Source organism: Octopus bimaculoides, chromosome 21 (assembly GCF_046866305.1).
Source record: "Octopus bimaculoides isolate indiv1 chromosome 21, ASM4686630v1, whole genome shotgun sequence".
Lineage (NCBI taxonomy): Eukaryota > Metazoa > Mollusca > Cephalopoda > Octopoda > Octopodidae > Octopus > Octopus bimaculoides.
The window spans coordinates 38,853,155-38,874,859 of record NC_142948.1 but is presented as its reverse complement, the minus strand read 5'-3'; the positions used below and the strand labels follow the sequence as shown (position 1 = coordinate 38,874,859).

The 21,705-nt window shown below is 37.2% G+C and overlaps 1 protein-coding gene across 7 annotated transcripts in view; it reads right to left on the bottom strand.

Annotated features, from left to right (window-relative positions):
• The window catches only part of LOC106878660 (connector enhancer of kinase suppressor of ras 2), a 158,195-nt gene that overhangs the window by 127,592 nt on the left and 8,898 nt on the right, over nucleotides 1-21,705 (bottom strand). For 2 of the 7 annotated variants that reach the window (XM_052975590.2, XM_052975592.2), the window contains exon 1: nucleotides 16,186-17,778. The exons of 2 other annotated variants lie outside the window; for them this stretch is intronic. In XM_052975590.2, the coding sequence (XP_052831550.1) occupies nucleotides 16,186-16,261 (76 nt within the window). In that variant the 5' untranslated portion in view covers nucleotides 16,262-17,778. Of the gene's footprint in view, nucleotides 1-1,991; nucleotides 2,137-16,185; nucleotides 17,782-21,705 lie in introns of those variants that run through there. 3 more of the 7 variants (XM_052975591.2, XM_089339187.1, XM_052975589.2) reach the window with 3 other exon arrangements.

Sequence of the window (21,705 nt, the reverse complement as noted above, 5' to 3'; positions counted from 1 at the left end):
TAAATCGACCCCAGTACGCAACTGGTACTTAATTTATCGACCTCGAAACGATGAAAGGTAAAGTCAACCTCGGCAGAATTTGAACTCAGATCGCAAAGACAGACAAAGTGCCACCAAGCATTTTGCCCAGCATATAATAATGATGATTTCAAATTTTGGCACAAGGCCAGCAATTTTAGGGGATTATATCAACCCCATTGCTCAACTGGTACTTATCTCATCAACCCTGAAAAAATGAAAGGCAAAGTTGACCTCAGCAGAATTTGAACAAAGAATGATAAAAGCCAGAAAAATATAATAAACATTCCGTCCATCATGCTAACGATTCTGCCAACTCATAATAATAATAATAATAATAATAATAATAATAATAGTTCTCTGATTTTGGCACAAGACCAACAAATTTGGAAGGAAGAGTTAGTTGATGACATCAACTCCAGTTCTTGATTGGTTCTTAAATGTATCGGTCTTGAAAAGATGAACGGTAAAACTGACCTCAGAACTTGGAATATAAAAAACCAGAATATCACAAGGCATTTTATCCAATGCTCCACCGATTATATGAACTACTACAACCATAATACAATTTTTATGCACAAGAAAATATTTTTTGTGTCAGGGGAAGTGAAATGAAAGAGAGAGAGAGAGATGGGGGTGGTGGGTAAAGAATAAAAGACAAAGAAATAGAAAGCAGGAAAGAAAAGGAAAAGAAGAACAAAGACAAAAACAGAGAAAAAAACAAAGAAAAAGAGAAAAAAGAAAGGATTTTGGAAATTTGTAAAGAAAGATCAAGAAAGAAGGTTAGTTCTATCATTTTGGTTTCTTGCAGACATAGGAAGATGCTAGGGTGAGAGTGGGATGGTTGGTGGGGGAGGGGGTTTGCTGGAAGGAAGTAGAGACGTGAAAGGTCAAAGCTGAAAAGGTCATCGACTAAACTGGACTGAGACAACCTTAACAGGTTTGAGAAAGGTTTTGGTTGCATTAGGAACAGAGTTTCCACTCTTGGTCAATGAGTACACACACACACACACACACACAGAAACAAGTACACATACTTACACACAATCTTGTGTGTGTGTATGCATGTATTTATGTCTGTATTATTGATGTGTGTGTGCTTATGTGTTTACATGTATGTATATATACAGGGTGTGATGAATAAACTGCTGTCTAAATTTCATCAAAATTGAAAATAACACTGACCTCTCATTTTAACAGATAGATTTACCAAAATTACAGAAAAACATCTTGAAAGACTAAAGAGTATATAAACTGGTTTGAGGGGAAGCATTGTATGAATGAGGGTAGCTTGAGGTTAGGCTAAACAAAGGGACAACAGTTCAACGACTGAAACGAATGACATAACAATAACAACGAAGTTTGTCGTACAACAACAACATTGCAACTGCCATTGTAAAAATTTCCTTTATTCATGCAAGAAATCTCCTTCTCTTCCTCCTCCCCCGGGAACTATAACAGGGTCTCAATGAGCTGAGTTCTTTAGGAAAACAATGTCAACAGTAAACAAGTGACAAAAGGAAGTGATATCTCTCTCATGTGGTTGATAACGGCCTTTCCCCCACCCACCATAAGTGGCTGGGTAATCTTCAATGGCAATTTTATAATCTTCCTGCTTGAGAGATATATATATATATAGATATACACATTCACACTCATATATACACACACACTCATATGCACGCACAGGTGCACACAAATGCATACATACACTTGCACACACACATATACATACACCCATGCACATATACACATTCACAGACACACATTTGTATATAGTTTTATTTTTTGAAACCATATTTAGAAGCGTGAGAAGTTGCCAACAATGCAGATTTAATCATCATCATCATCATCATTATTATTATTATTAGTAGTAGTTAGTATATGAAGTGACACATATCAATATTTTGGGTGCGTAGCTCTTAGATATGGTAGAACAAGAACAGAAAGAAATAATCATCATTGTACTGTACCCTTAGCCATGCTAGTATGGGTTTGATGGAGTCTATCGAGGCAAATTCTCTATAGCTTCATGCCTTGGCTGTCACCAACCCTTGCCTGTTCCCAAGCAAAGTGATTTCTTTTTTTCCCCATGACCAGACAGGTTTTTGTGGACTACTGGAAATGAATGAATAGTTTGTGAGACAGTGACAAGTATTGACATGATGTCAAGACACACACACACACACATACATATATATATATATATATATATATATATATATATATATATATATATATATATATATATATATATATATATATATATATATATATATATATATATATATATATATATATATAGGTAAATTGAAATTTAGAGGTAATACTTGACAATTGTAAGCACCTGTGTATTCAAGCTAGTGGTTGTGGTGAAAGAATAAATTGTAAATCCAAAAAATAACAACAAAACTACAAAGGATTCCGCGGTACACGTGTTTCAAACTTTATATGTGTATAATATAATATGTGTATAATTTACAATGTAAAGCTATCCTCAGCCGCAAAATTATTTCTCTCCCAGGAAATTATACCACCTCGGCGTTGAAGTAGGAAGAAAGGTGTGATGTAAGAGGTGAAGATCCTTTCGGTATTCTGTATAGTACTATACCTCGTATAATTCTCCACCCACACATAATCTCTCCGGTCCTCCGAAAACCTTCCATACCTTGCCACGATTACTATACAGAATACCGAAAGGATCTTCACCTCTTACATCACACCTTTCTTCCTACTTCAACGCCGATGTGGTATAATTTCCTGGGAGAGAAATAATTTGGCGGCTGAGGATAGCTTTACATTGTAAATTATACACATATTATATTATACACATATAAAGTTTGAAACACGTGTACCGCGGAATCCTTTGTAGTTTTGTTGTTATTTTTTGGATTTACAATTTATTCTTTCACCGCAACCACTAGCTTGAATACACAGGTGCTTACAATTGTCAAGTATTACCTCTAAATTTCAATTTACCTATATATATATATATATATGTGTGTGTGTGTGTGTGTGTGTGTGTGTGTGTGTGTGTGTGTGTGTGTGTGTGTGTGTAGACACACATGTCTGTGCATGTTTGAGGCTTAAACAGACCAAAATAATTCAAACCACATTTATCCTTCTAGCTACAACTTAACAAACAAAGCAGTCAACAGTGGAATCGGTAGAGCATCAGACAATATCATTGTTGTTGATGTTGTTATGGCAGTCATAGACAGGTTGATGACAAATGGGTTAACGTCCATTTTTCCATGCTTGCATGGGTTGGACGGAATTTGACGAGGCAGATTTTCAACAGCTGAAGGTCTTTCCTTTTAAGTAAAGCAAATAACTCACCATGTCTTCAACCTTTACAATTATTATATGTAGTGAAGGCAGGAGATGCTAACTCAACCCCTCACACACACACACACATGTATGCACAAATATCCACTACCAACCTCATGCACCCATGCAGTGCAGACACACACCTACAAACATACAGAGTTATATGAAGAGTCCCGTGCAGTTTCTATTTCCATCTACCAAATCCATCCACAAGGCCATGATCAACCCAGGGTTATAGCAGAAGACATTTTCCCAAGAATGCCTGTGTCATCATGGAGACCGAAAGAAAAGACACCTACACAGAACCCTAGAGTTCCACACCACCATCCCATTCAGTTAATTAATACTAAACACAATAAAACTAATTAACTCACTCCACTGGCCTCATTCCTCATGCACACACATTTGGCTCTGAACACAATCTGTTAATTATATGTTTGAAAACATCTTTGCACCTAATAACTCTCGTTTGTGTTTTGCATCCAAGCCCTGGCATGGTCATGTGACTGAGAACATCCCTTCCAAACTACAAGTTTACAGGTTCAGTCCTACAACATGGCACTTTGGGCAAGAGTCTTCTATTATAGGCCCCACATCACCCAGAGCCTTGTGGGTGGTGGATTCAGTAAATGATGATGATGATATATATATATATATATATATATATATATATCATCATCCTTTAACATCCATTTTCCATGCTGGCATGGGTTGGACGGTTCAACTGAAAACTGTTAAACCAGGGAGCTGCAATAATATTTAGCAGAAATAACAGAGTGACTCAAAGAACAAAAGTTTTTTTTTTGTGTGTGTGTGTGTGTGTGTGTGTGCCTTCTTTTCTTGACACCTTGTTATAGTTGTAAACAAGTTTCACTACACAACAGGTGTCATTTTGTTTCCAACATTCTTTGGAAACACGTCCAGTCATGGGGAGACAGGTGATGCTTGGCAACAAGAAGAGCACTTAGCTGTAGAAAATCTGTTTCGATAAACTCTGCCCTGGCCATACCAGCATGGAAATCTAGAAATTAAATGAGGATGATGATGATGATTACAATGAGGATTTGATATTTAGCCCCAGGTTAGGCCTGGTCTAGCCAGCCTTTGATCGAAAGGCATTTCAACCATGACCATCCTGTCTTCATCCTATGTGCAGGGAACCAGGGGTTCATTATCCAAACTATCCCCTTTCAGGAGGCAATAGTGATGGTGGTTGCAACAGTGATGGTTGTAGTGGTGGTGGTGGCGACAGTGGTGGGTGATGGTAGCAACAGTGATAGTGGTGGTGGTGGTGATGGTGGTGGTCGAGGTGACCCAGTTCTTTTGTTATTTTTCGGCTAATCTTTTCTTAAGACAACCTGGCAGGTTAACAAACTATTGTTCACCTGCCAATTAGTACCTTCCACCAACCACCACACACACACATCACCTACCACTACTAACCCATCCCAACCACTACCACTGACATTAACAGGCACAAACAATTGTTCTATCTTCAATTTGGCAACCGATTTGCTTTCCTGAGAGTGAAGAGGTGAGAATTTGAAAACAAGAAGGATAAATAATAAATTTTAAAAAATAAATAAATAAATAAATAAAAAATAATAATAATAATAATAATTAACCTTTTCTACTATAGGAACAAAGCCTAAAATTTGTTGGGGGTGGATAAGTCAATTACATTGACCCCAGTTTTCAACTGCTATTTTATTGACCCCAAAAGGATGAAAGGCAAAGTCGACTTCAGTAGAATTTGAACTCAGAACGTAAACACAGATAAAATGCTGCTAAGCATTTTGTCTAGCATGCTAACGATTCAGCCAACTCACTGCTATAATAATAATAATAATAATAATAATAATAATAATGGTTTCACATTTTGGCGGAGGGCCAGTAGTTTTTGTGGGGAAGGTTGATTACATCAACCACAGACTTGAATGGTGCTTATTTTATTGACCTCAAAAAGCAAAGTTGACCTCGGTAGAATTTGAACTTCCTTTGTGGAACACCAGGGGTCTGTGGACCCACATTGGGAACCACTGTTATATGGTTATGTGATACATCTCTCCTTACAGAGGAGGAACAATCAACGATTACGAGAACAATAGATTGGAATTTAAATCCTAATCTTTACAGAAATTTATTGTTTCAAGAAAACATTGAATTTGAATTACTTTTAATTTCTACGATTATAACAACTCGGGCTGTAATTTCTGAGCCCGAGTCAGACGCGTGTGAAAGATGTCGGGAGAACGTCTGTTATGAATGATATTGAGACAGGGCACCTCTAAGACACTAAACGAAAATAAATGAACTGTGACCAGGCTCAATAAAACGATCCCGAGTTATTGGCTGAAATTACATACTTGAAGTCAGTGGTGGCAGAAATTAAATCAACTTCCAAATGCACATTCACTTTACTAAATTTACACTCGGGCTAAACCTGAACAAACCAATTGCTGGATATATATATGTATATATATACATTACATACATCTCTGAGTGAATGCTTGTCTGTCTGAGTGAATGTTTGTGAGTGTGTGTGTGTATGTTTGTGTCTTCACATCACATGACAATTGTAAATAATATGTGACTGTTGTACAAGGACACATTACATACCATCATGTCTAATTTTGTTTTTCAATTCAAAGGTGGGGGGAAAATCCCACTCAATGAAATATTACATAAAGAAACCTTCATTTCATTGTAATAAGTAGGAAGAGAAACAAAAAAAAAGTTAGTGCCCCACCCCATCTGACCTCTCGTCTCTACTCACATATCAAAAATTCCACCAGCAGCCATAAAAATTCCACCAGCAGCCATAACGGTCTATTTTTTGTTTTGCTTTGGGATTTTGTTGTTGTTGTTGTTTTGGCTATTAACCATGGTGTGTCCAAGTGGCTCTTTGTCCCAATATGTCCTTCCACCACCAACTTTTGTTTTTAAGATGTTAGGATCTGATTTGAAGGAGATTTGGCTGCTGTTTCTAGCAGGTCGAGTAACCATGTGGAGTAAAGTGCAATGATTAGGCAGATAGAATGATAGATCATAGATGGGGTACATCAAGTGATAGACGGGGAGGTGTAGGGACCAGGGAGGTAAAAGGCGCATGCTTGCACACACACACACAAAGCTATACCACTGGAGGGATGTAATTATATTCAACCCCACATAATTGGAAGTAATAGTTGGTTAACCCTAGGCCAGCCCTAACCAAACAGATTAATAATCAACTGCATTCCAGTCATGACCATCCCATCCTTTTTCTTATATACAAAGAACCCTGGACCACATTATTCAACAAGTTCTTTTTAAGACAGTGGAGTATAATTTGTGGGAGATTTAGCTGCTATTTTTAGCACGTCACATAACCACAAAGTGGTTTCTTAGCTGATTCAAGAAACTGGTGGCTAATGAAGATAACTGTGATAGAAGTAAACAGAGTAAGGTGTCAATATGAGGCAGTGAGATTTGATCTTGGGACAGCCAGGACTCCTCATGATGACAGGACAATATTTCCCCACTACCAAATATCCTTTTTGTGGGGGAAACCAATGACACTCCTTGTACGACAGTCACATATTTACAATTGTCATGTGACGTGAAGACACAAACACACATACACACACACAAACATTCACTCAGAGACAGACAGACATTCATTCAGACATTCAGACAGACATTGACACAGAAAAACTTCTTAACAACACAACCATGCTTGCACCATTCTTAACTATACAATGTATCTGTGTGTGTGTGTGTGTGTGTGTGTGTGTGTGTGTGTGTGTGTGTGTGTGTGCGTACAATAGTGGTTTCAAAATTTGGCACAAAGCCAGCAATTTCAGACGAGAGGTGGGGGAAAGTCAATTACATTGACCACGAAAAGAAAGACAAGTTGGTCAAGGTTGACTTCTCCTTTCAGGGTCGATAAAATAAGTATTGACCGGCACCCCACTCCCCTGACATTGTTGGCCTTGTACTAATATTGGAAACAACATTCTTTTTAACTCGGGGTTTTGTTGGAATTCCTGGAGTCTTGCGCACACAGCAGAACTAAGATTCTGTTAAATTTGTGATATTTCTGGTTTTGAAACAGTTTTTCAGAGAATCAGATATTCTTAGGTTGAGAGTGTTTTTTTTTTGTAGGATTATTATTATTATTATTATTATTATTATTATTTGATAAAACAGAGAAAAGCTATTTATAAAGATCTTGACATGTATTAATCACCGTTCCTACTGTTGCTCCTACTGACAAAATTATTATTATTACTACCACCACCATTATTGTTGTTACTACTACTACTACTACTGTTGTTATTGTTGAAGTTGTTCCTCCTTGTGTATTGTGTGAATACATAGCTCCGGCTCAAAACAATTATTCCAAGAAGCTACAAGGAGGAAATGGTCCATGAGACAATTCAGAGAAACAGAGACACATTGAGAGATGGCGGTGGTAGGGGGTGGAATGTGAGAGAGAGAGAGAGAGAGAGAGAGAGAGAGAGAGAGAGAGAGAGAGAGAGAGAGAGAGAGAGAGGAATGAGATAGGGAACAGGAGAAAGAAAGAGAAGAAATGGATTGAGAGGAAGATAAGTGCAAGAAAAGAGTGAAGGAGATAAAGACCTTTGATAGAGGAGGAGATTTCTAAGATTATGCGAGAACCAGAATACAGGTAAAAGAAAATGAGAAAAGGATAAGAATGCAAAAATGCAGGGTGGTTGATTCACCATTTAATTGGATTCCTACACATCAATACCATTGCTGGTGTTATTACTGGATGTATCTTTGTCCAAGATTATGCTAACTGTAAATAGATGCCACATTACACCGAGCAGTGTATAAGTACCATGAGGAGGACAAGAAAATTTGCCTCTAGTAGTGTGGTTAAGATGCTTGGTTCCCAACCATGAGGTCTTGAGTTCAGTTTCACTGTGCAGCACCTTTGGCAAGTGTTTCTGCTACAGCCCTGATCTGATCAAGCCTTATGAGTGGATTTGGTAGAGGGAAACTAAAAGAAGCCTGTCATACATATTCACAGAACTATAACTATATATCCTCTTTTATAGGATTATTATTATCGTTCTTTTTCCTTCTCTGTTAACAGTTTTACTTCCACATGCTAAGTGACACATGGTGTAGGTTATTTTACATCCCACTAACTTAGCAGAACAGCAAAAGAGTCTGACACAGTAAGAACCAAACATTAAAAAAAAAAAAAAAGTACATGGGTTGATTTGTTCAGTTAATCCCTTCCTGGAAATGCCCCAGCATGGCCACAGTCCAATGACTGAAACAAGATGAAAACAATACCAAGACAGAGACATACAAACATTGACATACATAACAACATGTAGACACACACACTTCATTTCTGCCAACCAGAAGCTTTAGCAGAAGACATTTGGCCAAAGTGCTGTGCAACAGCACTTTGGCCAAAGACCACATGGTTGGCAAGCAAGCTTCTTAATCTCTCAGCCTCACCTGCAGCTTGAATTCAGAAAAAAGCAGTGGTCATTATGAGCAAACAAGGAGAAGACACAGCCAGACTTGAACCAGTAAACACAGAATGTTTGGTGAATGAATCATTTGGTGGGTTTGTACATTGTAACAGCCACACTGGCCTAGATACACATGTACAGTATTTCAATGTGGGTCATACTAAAGCTTTGTAGAAAAATCAGTTCTTTTTGATGACAAGGTTTTTCTTCAAGGTCAAACCACACTGAGCAAAAGTTGTGATCAAAGGCGTTTCAACTGTAACCGTCCCATCTTAATTTCAGGCTGTTTCTTAATTTCAAAAGTCCTCAGTATAAATAACTTTCAGCTGCATCCAATAGTGGTGTCCCATGTTTGGGAATTCCAGGGTCTTGAGGAATGTGGAATCACCTCTTAACTGCTATTGTCCCCAAGTCTGTCTGACCTGGAATATTAGTAGCATGTATAGGCCCTCAATTGGATTCATGTCAGGTGAATTTCCTGACCATGGAAGTATATTAACAGCATTTTCAGCGAACCATGTCTTTAGCTTCTTTGCAATTTCTCCCTGTATAACTGAGGCATCCCTCAAATACACTTTTATTTGTCTAATTTTATGGGGACTAAGATCTCTTTGTTTACCCATCTCAGCCTGGAATTGAAATAACATGTTTTTTACACTTTAAGTGCAACTTACTACATGAATTTCTAACTAATTACAATCCAGAGTAATTAAAAAGTCACTAGAACACAAACAAGCACCCTACACTGACCACTGGAAACGTTAGCTGCAGCAGCTGGGCCGCATAATGTAATTTAGTGTTGTCACACAACAGAAGCTCATTATTGCCAGATGTCACTAGAAACCCGTATAAGCCGTGGCTAAAATCAAAGTCAGAGAATGTACAGACGTAACTGTGTGAAAATTAATATGATTTAAACTCATTTGTCTCATTTAAATAATCAAACAAGCAAAATATATAGTGTTTTCTAAAAAATCCATAATAATGTTTCCAGTACTCTGTGTGTGTGTGTGTGTGTGTGGATATATATATAGTTATTTTGTTAAACTGTCGCATGTCCAAATTTGGCCAAATGCATTTTTTTCAATATTTATTTTTGCTTGCAATAGCCGGTTCTTTTGGTCAAACTATCGTATCTCCAGCTGCTTCAGATACCAAGATAACAGAAATTGTCAAAGGTGTAGAACAACGGTTTTGCTATGGAATGGTGAAACTATTTTTTCATTTTCTGAAAAAGCAACATTTTGGACTTATGACACTTTTGCATTATATATATATATATATATATATATATATATATATATCATCATCATCATCATCATCATCGTTTAACGTCCGCTTTCCATGCTAGCATGGGTTGGACGATTTGACTGAGGACTGGTGAAACCGGATGGCAACACCAGGCTCCAGTCTAATTTGGCAGAGTTTCTACAGCTGGATGCCCTTCCTAACGCCAACCACTCAGAGAGTGTAGTGGGTGCTTTTACGTGTCACCCGCACGAAAACGGCCACGCTCGAAATGGTGTCTTTTATGTGCCACCCGCACAAGCCAGTCCAGGGGCACTGGCAACGATCTCGCTCGAAAATCCTACGGGAGCCAGTCAGGCGGTACTGGCAACGGCCACGCTCAAAATGGTGCATCTCATGTGCCACCCGCACAAGAACCAGTCCAGGGGCACTGGCAACGATCTTACTTGGCTTGCCGGGTCTTCTCACGCACAGCACATTTCCAAAGGTCTCGGTCAGTAGTCATCGCCTCGGTGAGGCCCAATGTACAAAGGTCTTGCCTCACCACCTCAGCCCAGGTCTTCCTGGGCCTACCTCTTCCACGGGTTCCCTCAACTGTTAGGGTGTGGCACTTTTTCACGCAGCTATCCTCATCCATTCTCATCACATGTCCATACCAGCGCAATCGTCTCTCTTGCACGCCACAACTGATGCTTCTAATGTTCAGCTTTTCTCTCAAGATACTTACACTCTGACGGGTATTCACATTGACATTACACATCCAACGGAGCATACTGGCTTCATTCCTTGCGAGCTTACGTATGTCCTCAGCAATATATATATATATATATATATATATATATATATATATATATATATATAAAAACACATACATACATGCTGGGTTTTTCCCAGTTTCTGTCTACTAGATCCACTCACGAGGTTTTGGTTGGTCCAAGGCTATAGTAGAAGACACTTGCTTGAGGTGCCATGCTGTGGGACTGAACCCCAAACCATGTGCTTGGGAAGCAAGCTTCTTCCCACACAGCCATGCCTGCACCTATACATATACGTATACACACACACATCCATTAACTGTATGTTTCATTCTCTTTAACAGTCTCAAGTGGTTTCCAATCCAGTCAGCAGATCTTTGCATCATACATCCTGCTGTTCTGCCAGATTAGTGAGGAGAATGGAGCCAGGGATGGCACCACTTGTCCCAAGCACACTTCAGAAATGAAGTGACATTCTATTGTCTGGATGGTTGAGTCAGAAGAACAATCCAAACGGACTACCATTCACTGTTTGTTTATGTTTTTATTTTGTTTGTTTGTTTGTTTCCCACCTCCTAATTTCATTACTGATAACATGTGACCAGGCAACAACACTGATAATCATCATCATCATCATTATTGTTATAAATTTTCACTTTCCCATGCTTACATGGGAGACAAAAATTTGTTGAGGCAGATGCCTTCCCAGTCACCAACCCTCACCCGTTTCTAAACAAAGCAATACTTCTCCAGGACCAGACATGGTTGTGTGGAAGATTGGAAATGGCAGACACGACTTTCGTTATGGAGACAATAACTCTCTCTCTCACACACACACACACATTCTTTTATTCTTTTACTGGTTTCAGTCATTTTGACTGTGGCCATGCTGGAGTACTGCCTTTAGTTGGGCAAACTGACCTCAGGTCTTATTCTTTGTAAGCCTAGTACTTATTCTATAGGTTTCTTTTGCCAAACTGCTAAGTTACGAGGACATAAACATACCAACATCAGTGTGAAGCAATGGTGGGGGGGGGGGAGACAAACAGACACAGAAAAACACATACATACATATATGTGTGTGTTTGTGTGTATATATATATACACCCACACATGATGGGCTTCTTTCAGTTTCTGTCTACCAAATCCACAAGACTTTGGTCAGCCTGAGACAATAGTAGAAGACACTTGCCCAAGGTGCCACACAGTGGGACTGAACCCAGAACCATGTAGTTGGGAACCAAGCTTTTTACCACACAGCCATTCCCAATAATATCTGATCCAAAAAAAGAAAAAAAAACATTAACCATTTTGAACATACACCTTCACAGGTATACAGTGATCTTTGGAATTGTGGACAATTCCAGGAATATGAGTAAACAGACAGTCTTCCTGTTGAGTTTTGTCTTAAAGTTGGTCAATTTGCAGACAGAGTGTTAAATCAGCCTTCTTCTTTGATCATTATTTTCGTTTATGTGGATTGTTAAAGATTAAACATACTCCGCTTTAGAAATGTATTAATTTGTGCCTGTATCTATTCGATAAAACCATGTTCTTTATTTTGTTTTTTTCTTTAATTTTCATTCCATAAACATTATCTTTAAACATGGTACAACATGATATTTTAAGGCTTTTAAATATCAACCACCCTACTTTAGGGCTGCATTAATCTGTACAGGTATCAAATGAAATCATGTTCTTTACTTGTCATTATTCAATTTTCATCCTATAAACGTCACACGATATACATGGTACAGTGTGACACATTTTCGAAAATTTAAAGTGGTTTAATATTCAGCAGATCCTGCTTTAGAAGTGTATCAATTCGAATCTGTTGAGTACAATTTAGTTCTTCACTTTCCATAGTTTATTTTATATTTTAAGAAATATATTCAAAGTGTCACCAGAAAACCAGAAAATCCAAAATCCAGGACAGTTCCAGTCCCAAGCTTGTCTGCTGATAATTGGTTTGGTACTGTATAAGAGAATACAACTATTAACGCTCTCTCTCTCTTTCTCTCTCTCTCTCTCTCTCTCTTTCACACACACACACACACATAAAGGGAGAGTCTCAAAGTGCAGAATTGCAAACATTTACCCACCTACTCTGATTTAAGGGGTCAGGTCGGTATAACAGAAAGATAAACACATCTGTCACCAAAACACACAAATCAACGTGGGTTTGAGTTTACAATGGCGTCTGACCCTGACCTGCTAGAAATAGCAGCCAAATCACATCCTCACTGTCCTTGGAAGCGTAGTGGATGATATAGACCTACACAGCTCTAAAAAGACAGGATGGTCATATCTGGGGTGAATTTTTATCATAGATATGTTTGATTAAGGTTAAATTGAATTTAAGCAATACAAGGAAGTGAACGTAGCAAAAAAATTCGTACCCTGTCTATCGATCTAATGGAGTTCTTTATTCAACTCACCCCGTTTACTAACACAAACAAACACTGCAATATAAATATATAATAACTGGCAGGCAGTAATTAAACAAAAAATAAAAATTAACAGTTTAGTTACAATGGAGAAACAGGTTTCGACACACACGCACACAAGTGCAGTTGCTGTGTGTATGTATGCGCACCTGTATCCAGAGTGTATGTTAAGTGTGTGTGTGTGTATGTGTGTGCGCATGCTGTGTAATCGGAATCTAACAGAAACGAGTGATCAGCAAATATGCTTATAATACATGCATATTTATAGACAGTATGTGTGTGTGTGTATATGGGTCAGTAGTTCATATATCCGAAGAGAAGCACACTAAAACATCAGAGCAGTAACATTTAGGCTGTTTGAGTATAACGAGTAGCCTATAACAGCTAAAGCGATTTATAAGTGCAAAACCATTGGTCAATCTCGGACTTTCCATAACAAACACAACCCCCTAAATGTGTGTGCGTGCGCGCGACGAGAGCCTTTGCAAGAGAAAGGTGACAGCGGTCGGCTAGCCGTCGCCGGACTGTCTGGCGAGCTTCTTTCAGTTCCTGTCCATCCAAATCCACTCAGAAGTCTTTGCTTCGCTCGGGGTTATAGAAGAAGATACTCGAAGTGCGAGGCAGTGGGACTGAACCCCGAAACCATGTGGTTGGGAAGCAAACTTCTTACCACACACCCATATACAAGACACACACACATATATACATACGATGAGTTTCAAACGTGATGATCATGATTTGATTGTCTCTGATCATGGCGTGAGCTGGGGGAAGAGAAAAGGTTGGTTGATTCCAAACCAACATCATCATCATTACTATTAAAAAACAGTATTTATTAGCATTATCAAACATCTTTAATTCATCAACATTTCGTTATATCATCCGCCTTTATCAACACCATCACATCAACCGTTAGTGATAAATATCGTTAACGTCAAGCTTGCCTGTCACTAATTGCCACCGGCACCGTTAATTAATAATCAATGAACAGGATTACTTTGAAGAATGGGCCAGGAATGGTTTAGCGAAGTCTCCAAGAGCAGCTCTAGGAAGATTCCCCGTTTGGGGGCAGTGGGGCGGGGTAATCATTGCTGATATTTATATCTGCTACCGCTGGTCTTTTTATAAGTGCCTTATGTAACCCCCCACATGGCATCGTCTTGTACTGGCCCCAATGTTATAGGGGGTAATTAATATATATATATATATATATATATATATATATATATATATATATATATATATATATATATATATATTGATTTCAGCGTTAATACGACGGACAAAATGCTTAGCAGCATTTCTTCCAGTTTTCTGTCCCCGAGTTCAAATTCCGCCGAAGCCGACTTTGCCTTTCACCCTTTTGGGGCCGATGAAATAAGCATCAGCTGCGCACAGGGTTCGATATAATCAACTAACCTCTCCTCCCGAAATTTCAGACCTTGTGAAAGGATTATCATAATTATCATTAGTAGTAGTGGTGGTAGGCCTGTGAATCGGTAGAATCGTTAATGTCGACCTCTGTGCAATTTGAACTCAGAACGTACCATTAAGCAATTCGCCCGGTGTGCTAACGATTCTGCCTTATATGAAGTTATAATAACAACAAGTTTGCTTTAAACTGAATGATTATTCAATACTTTTTAGTAGAGTACACATATTTGTTATGTTTCGACAAGGAGAGTGGTTACAGTGACTTCCACGTTTCGCCCTGCTAACCTTCACCAGGCAGAAACAGGCTGATGAAAGCTAGCAGGGCGAAACCTCGAAGTCCTTGTCGCCACTCTTTTTGCAATAGTGTAAGTCTATATATATATATCTGTTTATATAACGTGAGAGACAGAGAGAGAGAGAGAGAGAGAGAAAGAGTATGATAAACACAAGCACAAGTTCATGGAATTTGTTCCCGACGTATGTTTCACCGTTGTGATTGTTTGAACGTCTGCATTCGATGTTCTAAGTGCTAAATCGGATGTTTAACCAGAGGAACACTTTATTACCTTATGTTAGAGAGATCAAATGCATGCGCGCCAACCACATGGCACCCCACCACCGATTGACAACCGGTGTTGGTCTGTTTACGTCCCTGTAACTTAGCATTTCGATAAAATGAACCGATAGAATAACAAGCTTTTACAAAAATAAAAGTAACTAGGGCCGATTCATTCGACTAAAATTCAAGGCGGTGCCCCAGCATGGCCGCAGTTTAATGGCAAGTAAAACACACACACACACAGACACGGTAATTCCACTTTAATCGGCCAAGTCCTTCCCTATAACCCCCCCCCCCCCGTTGTGTCTCGTCGGAATTTAATCATTATTATACAAATGAATGACAAAATAGTTTTACTGATAATAGCGAAGCTTCTTAACCCCAGACTAAAGAGGATTAACCAACTTAAATAACAGTCATAAACAGAAGCTCACAGCAACAGCAATAGAAAGTGGAGCTTTATTTAACAGCATCAGCGCAGAGGGTGGGAAAAATAGTTTTCGAAAGTCCGAGAAACAGAGAGAGAGAGAGAGAGAGGGAGAAAGAGGAAAGAGAAGAGAGAGAGAGGAGAAGAGAGACAGACAGACATACATTCAGAGAGAAGAGAGAGGGTACATGAACACTCGTGTGTATAGAGAACAGACAAAATGTTAAGATTGTGTGTAGGTGTTCAAGCGCTGTTAAATATACACCCCCACATATGTATACATATATATATATATATGTATGTATGAATGGGTGGGTATGCATGTGTGTGTGTATATATATATATATATATCTGTATGTATGAATGGGTGGGTATGCATGTTACAAATATAAACAAGTCGCGTAAGAGAGATGATGATAATATTAATAATAACAAACGAAAATAATTAAAAACAAAAAGGTTTAATTACCTCGTAACCAGGCAGCTACTTGTTCTGGGTTCCAATTATCGAATCGAATATAATTTAAAAGGTTCCGTCGCCCCATGGTAAAATGGTGGGCTACCAGCAGTGCTTACTGGCTGTGTGAAACGGGTTCTTTAAAATATATGGTGGTGTATAAACGAATATATATATATGTGTGTGTGTTTGAGTGTGTATGTATGAGAGAGAGAAAGAGAAAGATTGGTTGACAAGGAAGTATTTAGAGATTCTACATTGTTGATGATGACACAGAGACTGACCTCACTTCCTTATAGTAAAACAGTGGGTTCATTTAGCCACTTCAAAATAGTCTTTTTATCCTGTGATTTACGTCTACGCTGAGAGGGGTTCCTCTCGTTTGTACTGTACTGTTCCGAATGTCAAGTTTATATATTTATACGGTCAAACAGACTCGAAAGAGGCAGTTGTTGATCTGCCAGCAGGACTTGTATTATTGAATAAAATTGATGAAGAAAAAAAAAGTACAAAAAGTTGCCGTGGAGAGTGGAAAATCCAACGTTTCGGACAGAGATCTTCTTCAGAGAAAAGTTGAAAAGAGAGAAATTAATTACTGTGTGTGTGTGTGTGGTAGAGTTTATGTTTGGATAAGATTGTTATTAGTTGACTGTACACAAAACAATACTACCACCATTAACTACAATCTCTGAATATTTGTTACCTTACCTAGCTTAAAACAATCTGTCTGTCTACATACATACCTACCTACCTATCTACGTACCTACATACCTACCTACCTACCTATTAACAATTATTACATACTCACTTCAACAATGTCCTCTGCTCAGCACCGAATCTAGCCCCCCATTCACATTTTCAACTGACAACTAAGAAATATGCGAACATCACAAGCTACTAAGAACCATTACCAACAAGTGGGTGTGTGTGTGTTTGAAGGTTGTGGACGGCTTCAATGATAGTTAGTCCCTTACTATTTTTTCGTCCCTGTTATATCCTTCTTCGTTGTCAGCTGCCCCTCCTAACTTCCCTACTTCTCTCTCTCTTTCGTCCCTCTCTGATCGGGACTTTGCTTTTTAGTGTCAGTCAGTTAAAGTCTGTCTCAACCCAACCAACAACAAACAAAACATCTCAGTCCTGTCTCCCATTCATAGTTTTACTAACAACCCCTGATTATCTCGTTTTCTTTTCCTCCCCACTTCCATCGCACCAACATTCTCCACCTCTGCTACAGAGATACATAAACGTCCAGTATTTAATCTCCCATCCTTTATCTGACATGCTAAGAATGACGGTTGATCATTTTATAAACTTAAAACTCAGCATAGATCGGAGGAAAATTTTAAAGATAAACACACAAAACATATATATTATATCGATAAATATGCGAGAAACAAAATATGCATTGCGTTAATTGCTTCTTCAAGGTGCTTTCATGATAAACTTAACTACTAAAACGATAACCGTTCCCTTCTTCGGACAAATTAAGAAATAAAACTATTTCGGTAGACAAAACACAAACTGTTTGTGCAGACAGTCACAGCTAAAATAGACCAACTATATATATACATATATGTTTTTCCCTCCGATATATATATATATATATATATATATATATATATATATAAATAAATATTTCCTTGTGTGTATACAGCAATTATTGTTTCCGAGCTTCACATAATTTCGATACGAGAAGCAATTCGCTGGCACATATATCTTTCTTGTTGGGCTCTGAATAGCGAATATCTGTTTAAATTAATCATTTCATCTTCCACTCTATGAACGGTGCTTCTGTCTGTCAAACTAATGTAATAATTCCTTGCTTTTTTTTGCTCGTATTTCAGCTGTATCAGATATATAGCGAGAGACGAGGACATGTAAACATTTCAAGCAAACGAATAAGTCCGACTTCCCCCAAAAGAATATTTTTCTTTAAAAAAATCACTTGACAAAGAGATAAAAAGAAATAAATAGTTTGTTATGCTTGTGTATGCGTAAAGGATATTTAAATGGTAAATGAAATAAATGTCAGCTAATTCCGTAGGAAGAAAATAACCGCATAAAAACGAACTCTGACGCAGCAAGATAATCAACAATTGAGGAGGTAGACGAGGAGTGAATTATGTCCATGCCTTTCCAGAAGATACCCTGGAACGGTTCTGCGGGAAAGACAACTAGAAAAGTATTCGAACCAGTTGTTGCTTGGTTATTTGGTCAGTCGGTAGTGGTGTTAGGTAAATCCTTCAAGTCGTTAGCTGGCAACAGTGGCGGAATTTTGGTAATGCCTTCATGATTGTAGTTGCCTGGTGAGGTTTCGCCATATCTTTCTTTCTCTCTCGAGTACGTCACAAGTTGTCTGCCTTGGCGTGGCATATTTTACATGGATGCGTGTGTATATATATGAATGTATTTATTTATTTATGTGTTTCAGCCAAGTGGCTGCGGTCATGCTGGTGCATACATATATAAATATATGTAAGTATATATATATATATATATATGTGTGTGAATGTATGTGTATATAAACGTGTGTGTGAATATATATAAATTTATATATACATATGTATGTGTGTATATGTATATATATATATATATATGTGTGTGTTTGTGTGGATATATGTATGCATATACATTTATAAATATATATAAATCATATATATATATATATTTATAAATGTATATGCATACATATATCCACACAAACACACATATATATATATATATATATACATATACACACATACATATGTATATATAAATTTATATATATTCACACAGTTACATATATTTGTATATATATATATATATATATATGTATGCATATACATTTATAAATATATATATATATATATATATATATATATATATTTATAAATGTATATGCATACATATATATATATATATATACAAATATATGTAACTATATATATATGTATGTAAGTATATATATATATATATATATATATATATGTATGTATATACATATATATATATATATATGTATGTATGTATATACATATATATATATGTATGTATATATATATATATATGTATGTATGTATATACATATATATATATATATATGTATGTATGTATATACATATATATATATATATATGTATGTATGTATATACATATATATATATATATATATATGTATGTATATACATATATATATATATACAAATATATGTAAGTATATATATATATATAAATATATGTGTTAGTATGTGTATGTATACATAAATGTGTGTGTGAATATATATAAATTTGTGTGTGTGTGTGTGCGTGTGTATCATCATCATAATTTAACTTCCACTTTCCATTCTGGCATGGGTTAGACGGTTTGGCTGGATCTGGTAAGCTAGAGAGCTGCACCTAGTTCCAGTTTGATTTGGCAGGTCTGATGATAATAATGATGATTTATATATGTGTGTGTGTGTGTGTGTGCATGTATGTATATATATATATATATATATATATATATATATATACACACACACACATATACATGTATATCGAGTGAGAGAGCAGTGCATGCCATCAAAGTGACACTGGGGTACAAATATACGAAGCCCAGTACACCCATCATGACTGCCCGTCTGATAAGGGTACACCAGGCACATGCATCACAACCACATGTGTGTGACATGGTGATCTTATATCAAGATAAACAGCGCTTGACCTTGCAAGTGGGGCCCAGTTAGAATTTTCTTCACATTGAGTAGCCCATCCCATTCAAAAGGTCCCTGAATAAGGTTTGTTTAAGGATGTTGAACAAAACACCCATGTTTCCAGGTGAATTATTCAAACCCCAAAGAATTCCTCTCAACACCTGGCTATGATGCTCCTCCACTACTTCTGCTCCTGATCAGAGATGCACATATCGTCAGCCAGCAAGGGACATGCTCAACTGGTTAAGGTCAAACAACTGACAAGCAAATCTGTGGTATTGTTAAGATCAGAAGCCATGAGAGCCACTGTCTGGTATGTATGTATATATATATATATGAATGTATGCATATATACATATGTATGTATATGTATCTATGTATGCATATATACATATGTATGTATATATATGTAACTATGTATATATATATATATATATATATATCAAAATAAGCAACAGGATATCCAGAGGTGATGCAGTACGACCGTTTCAAGTGGGTCCATTTAATTTGAATGCATTTAAACTGATCTAATGATTGCATTGTTCAATTAAATGGAGCCACTTGAAACGGTTGTACTGCATTACCTCTGGATATCCTGTTGCTTATTTTGATATATATATATATATATATATATATATATATATATATATATATATATATACACACACATATATATATATATATATATATATATATATATATATACACACATATATATATATATATGTATATATATATTAAAATCAGATTCCACAGTTTCCATCTTCCAAATTCACTCAGAAGGTATTGGTTGGCCTGGTGTTATAGAAGCAGACACTTTCCCAAGGTGCCCTGCAATGGGATCGAACCCCAAACCATGTGGTTGCAGAGAAAGTTTCTTAATCGCACAGTCATCCCTGCACCTATATATTTTCTTCTTTATGAAAATGCACTTACTGTATTTAGTGAGTAAAGTGTGGTAGAGCTTTTCTCCTGAATGAATACATTTGTGAATAGTTAAGAGACTATTTTCCTGAGAAGGATTCACCACAGATTTATTGCCTGCATGAATATAAACATGAGTAATTGAGACAGTGTTTTCAGAAAATGATTTACTATGATATGGCTTCAAACCAATATGAATGTGTTTGTATTTAGTTGAAGTACAACTTTCAGTGAACAATTTATTAGGGATATCAGTGATATTGTTTCTTTCCGGCATGAATACATATTTCAGTAATGCAAACATTAACCTGAGAGAATGATTTATCACAGATATCACAGTGATGTAGTTTCTCTCTTGTGTGAGTATAGTTATGTTTAGTCAAGTAACGAGTTTGAGAGAATGATTTACCACAGATATCACCTCGATATAATTTCTCACCTGTACAAATATATTTGCAAATAGTCGAGTTACCACTTTCAGAGAATGAGTATTCATTACACATGTCATTGTGATTAAAGTTTCTCTGCTGTAAGAAAATGTATTTAAATAGTTAAGGCACTGGCTATTTGGTAAGAAGTTGGCTTCCCAACAATATGATTCCAGGTTCAGTCCCACTGCATGGTACCTCGGACAAGTAATTTCTACTACAGCCCCAGGCCGACCTTGTGAGAGGATTTGGTAGATGGAAACTGAAAGAAGCCTGTCATATATAGGGGTCAAATTCTCAAACACAACATAATGCCAAAGGTCTTGGTTATTGCTTCTTTGAGGCCCAACGCTCAAAAGGAACTTGGCTACTTTGCTTCTGTGAGGCCCAACACTTGAAAGGAACTTGGCCACTTTGCTTTTGTGAGGCCCAATGCTTGAAGGAAACTTAGGACCTTTGCCTCCATTGAAGCCCAACACTCGAAAGGAACTCAGCCACTTTGTCTC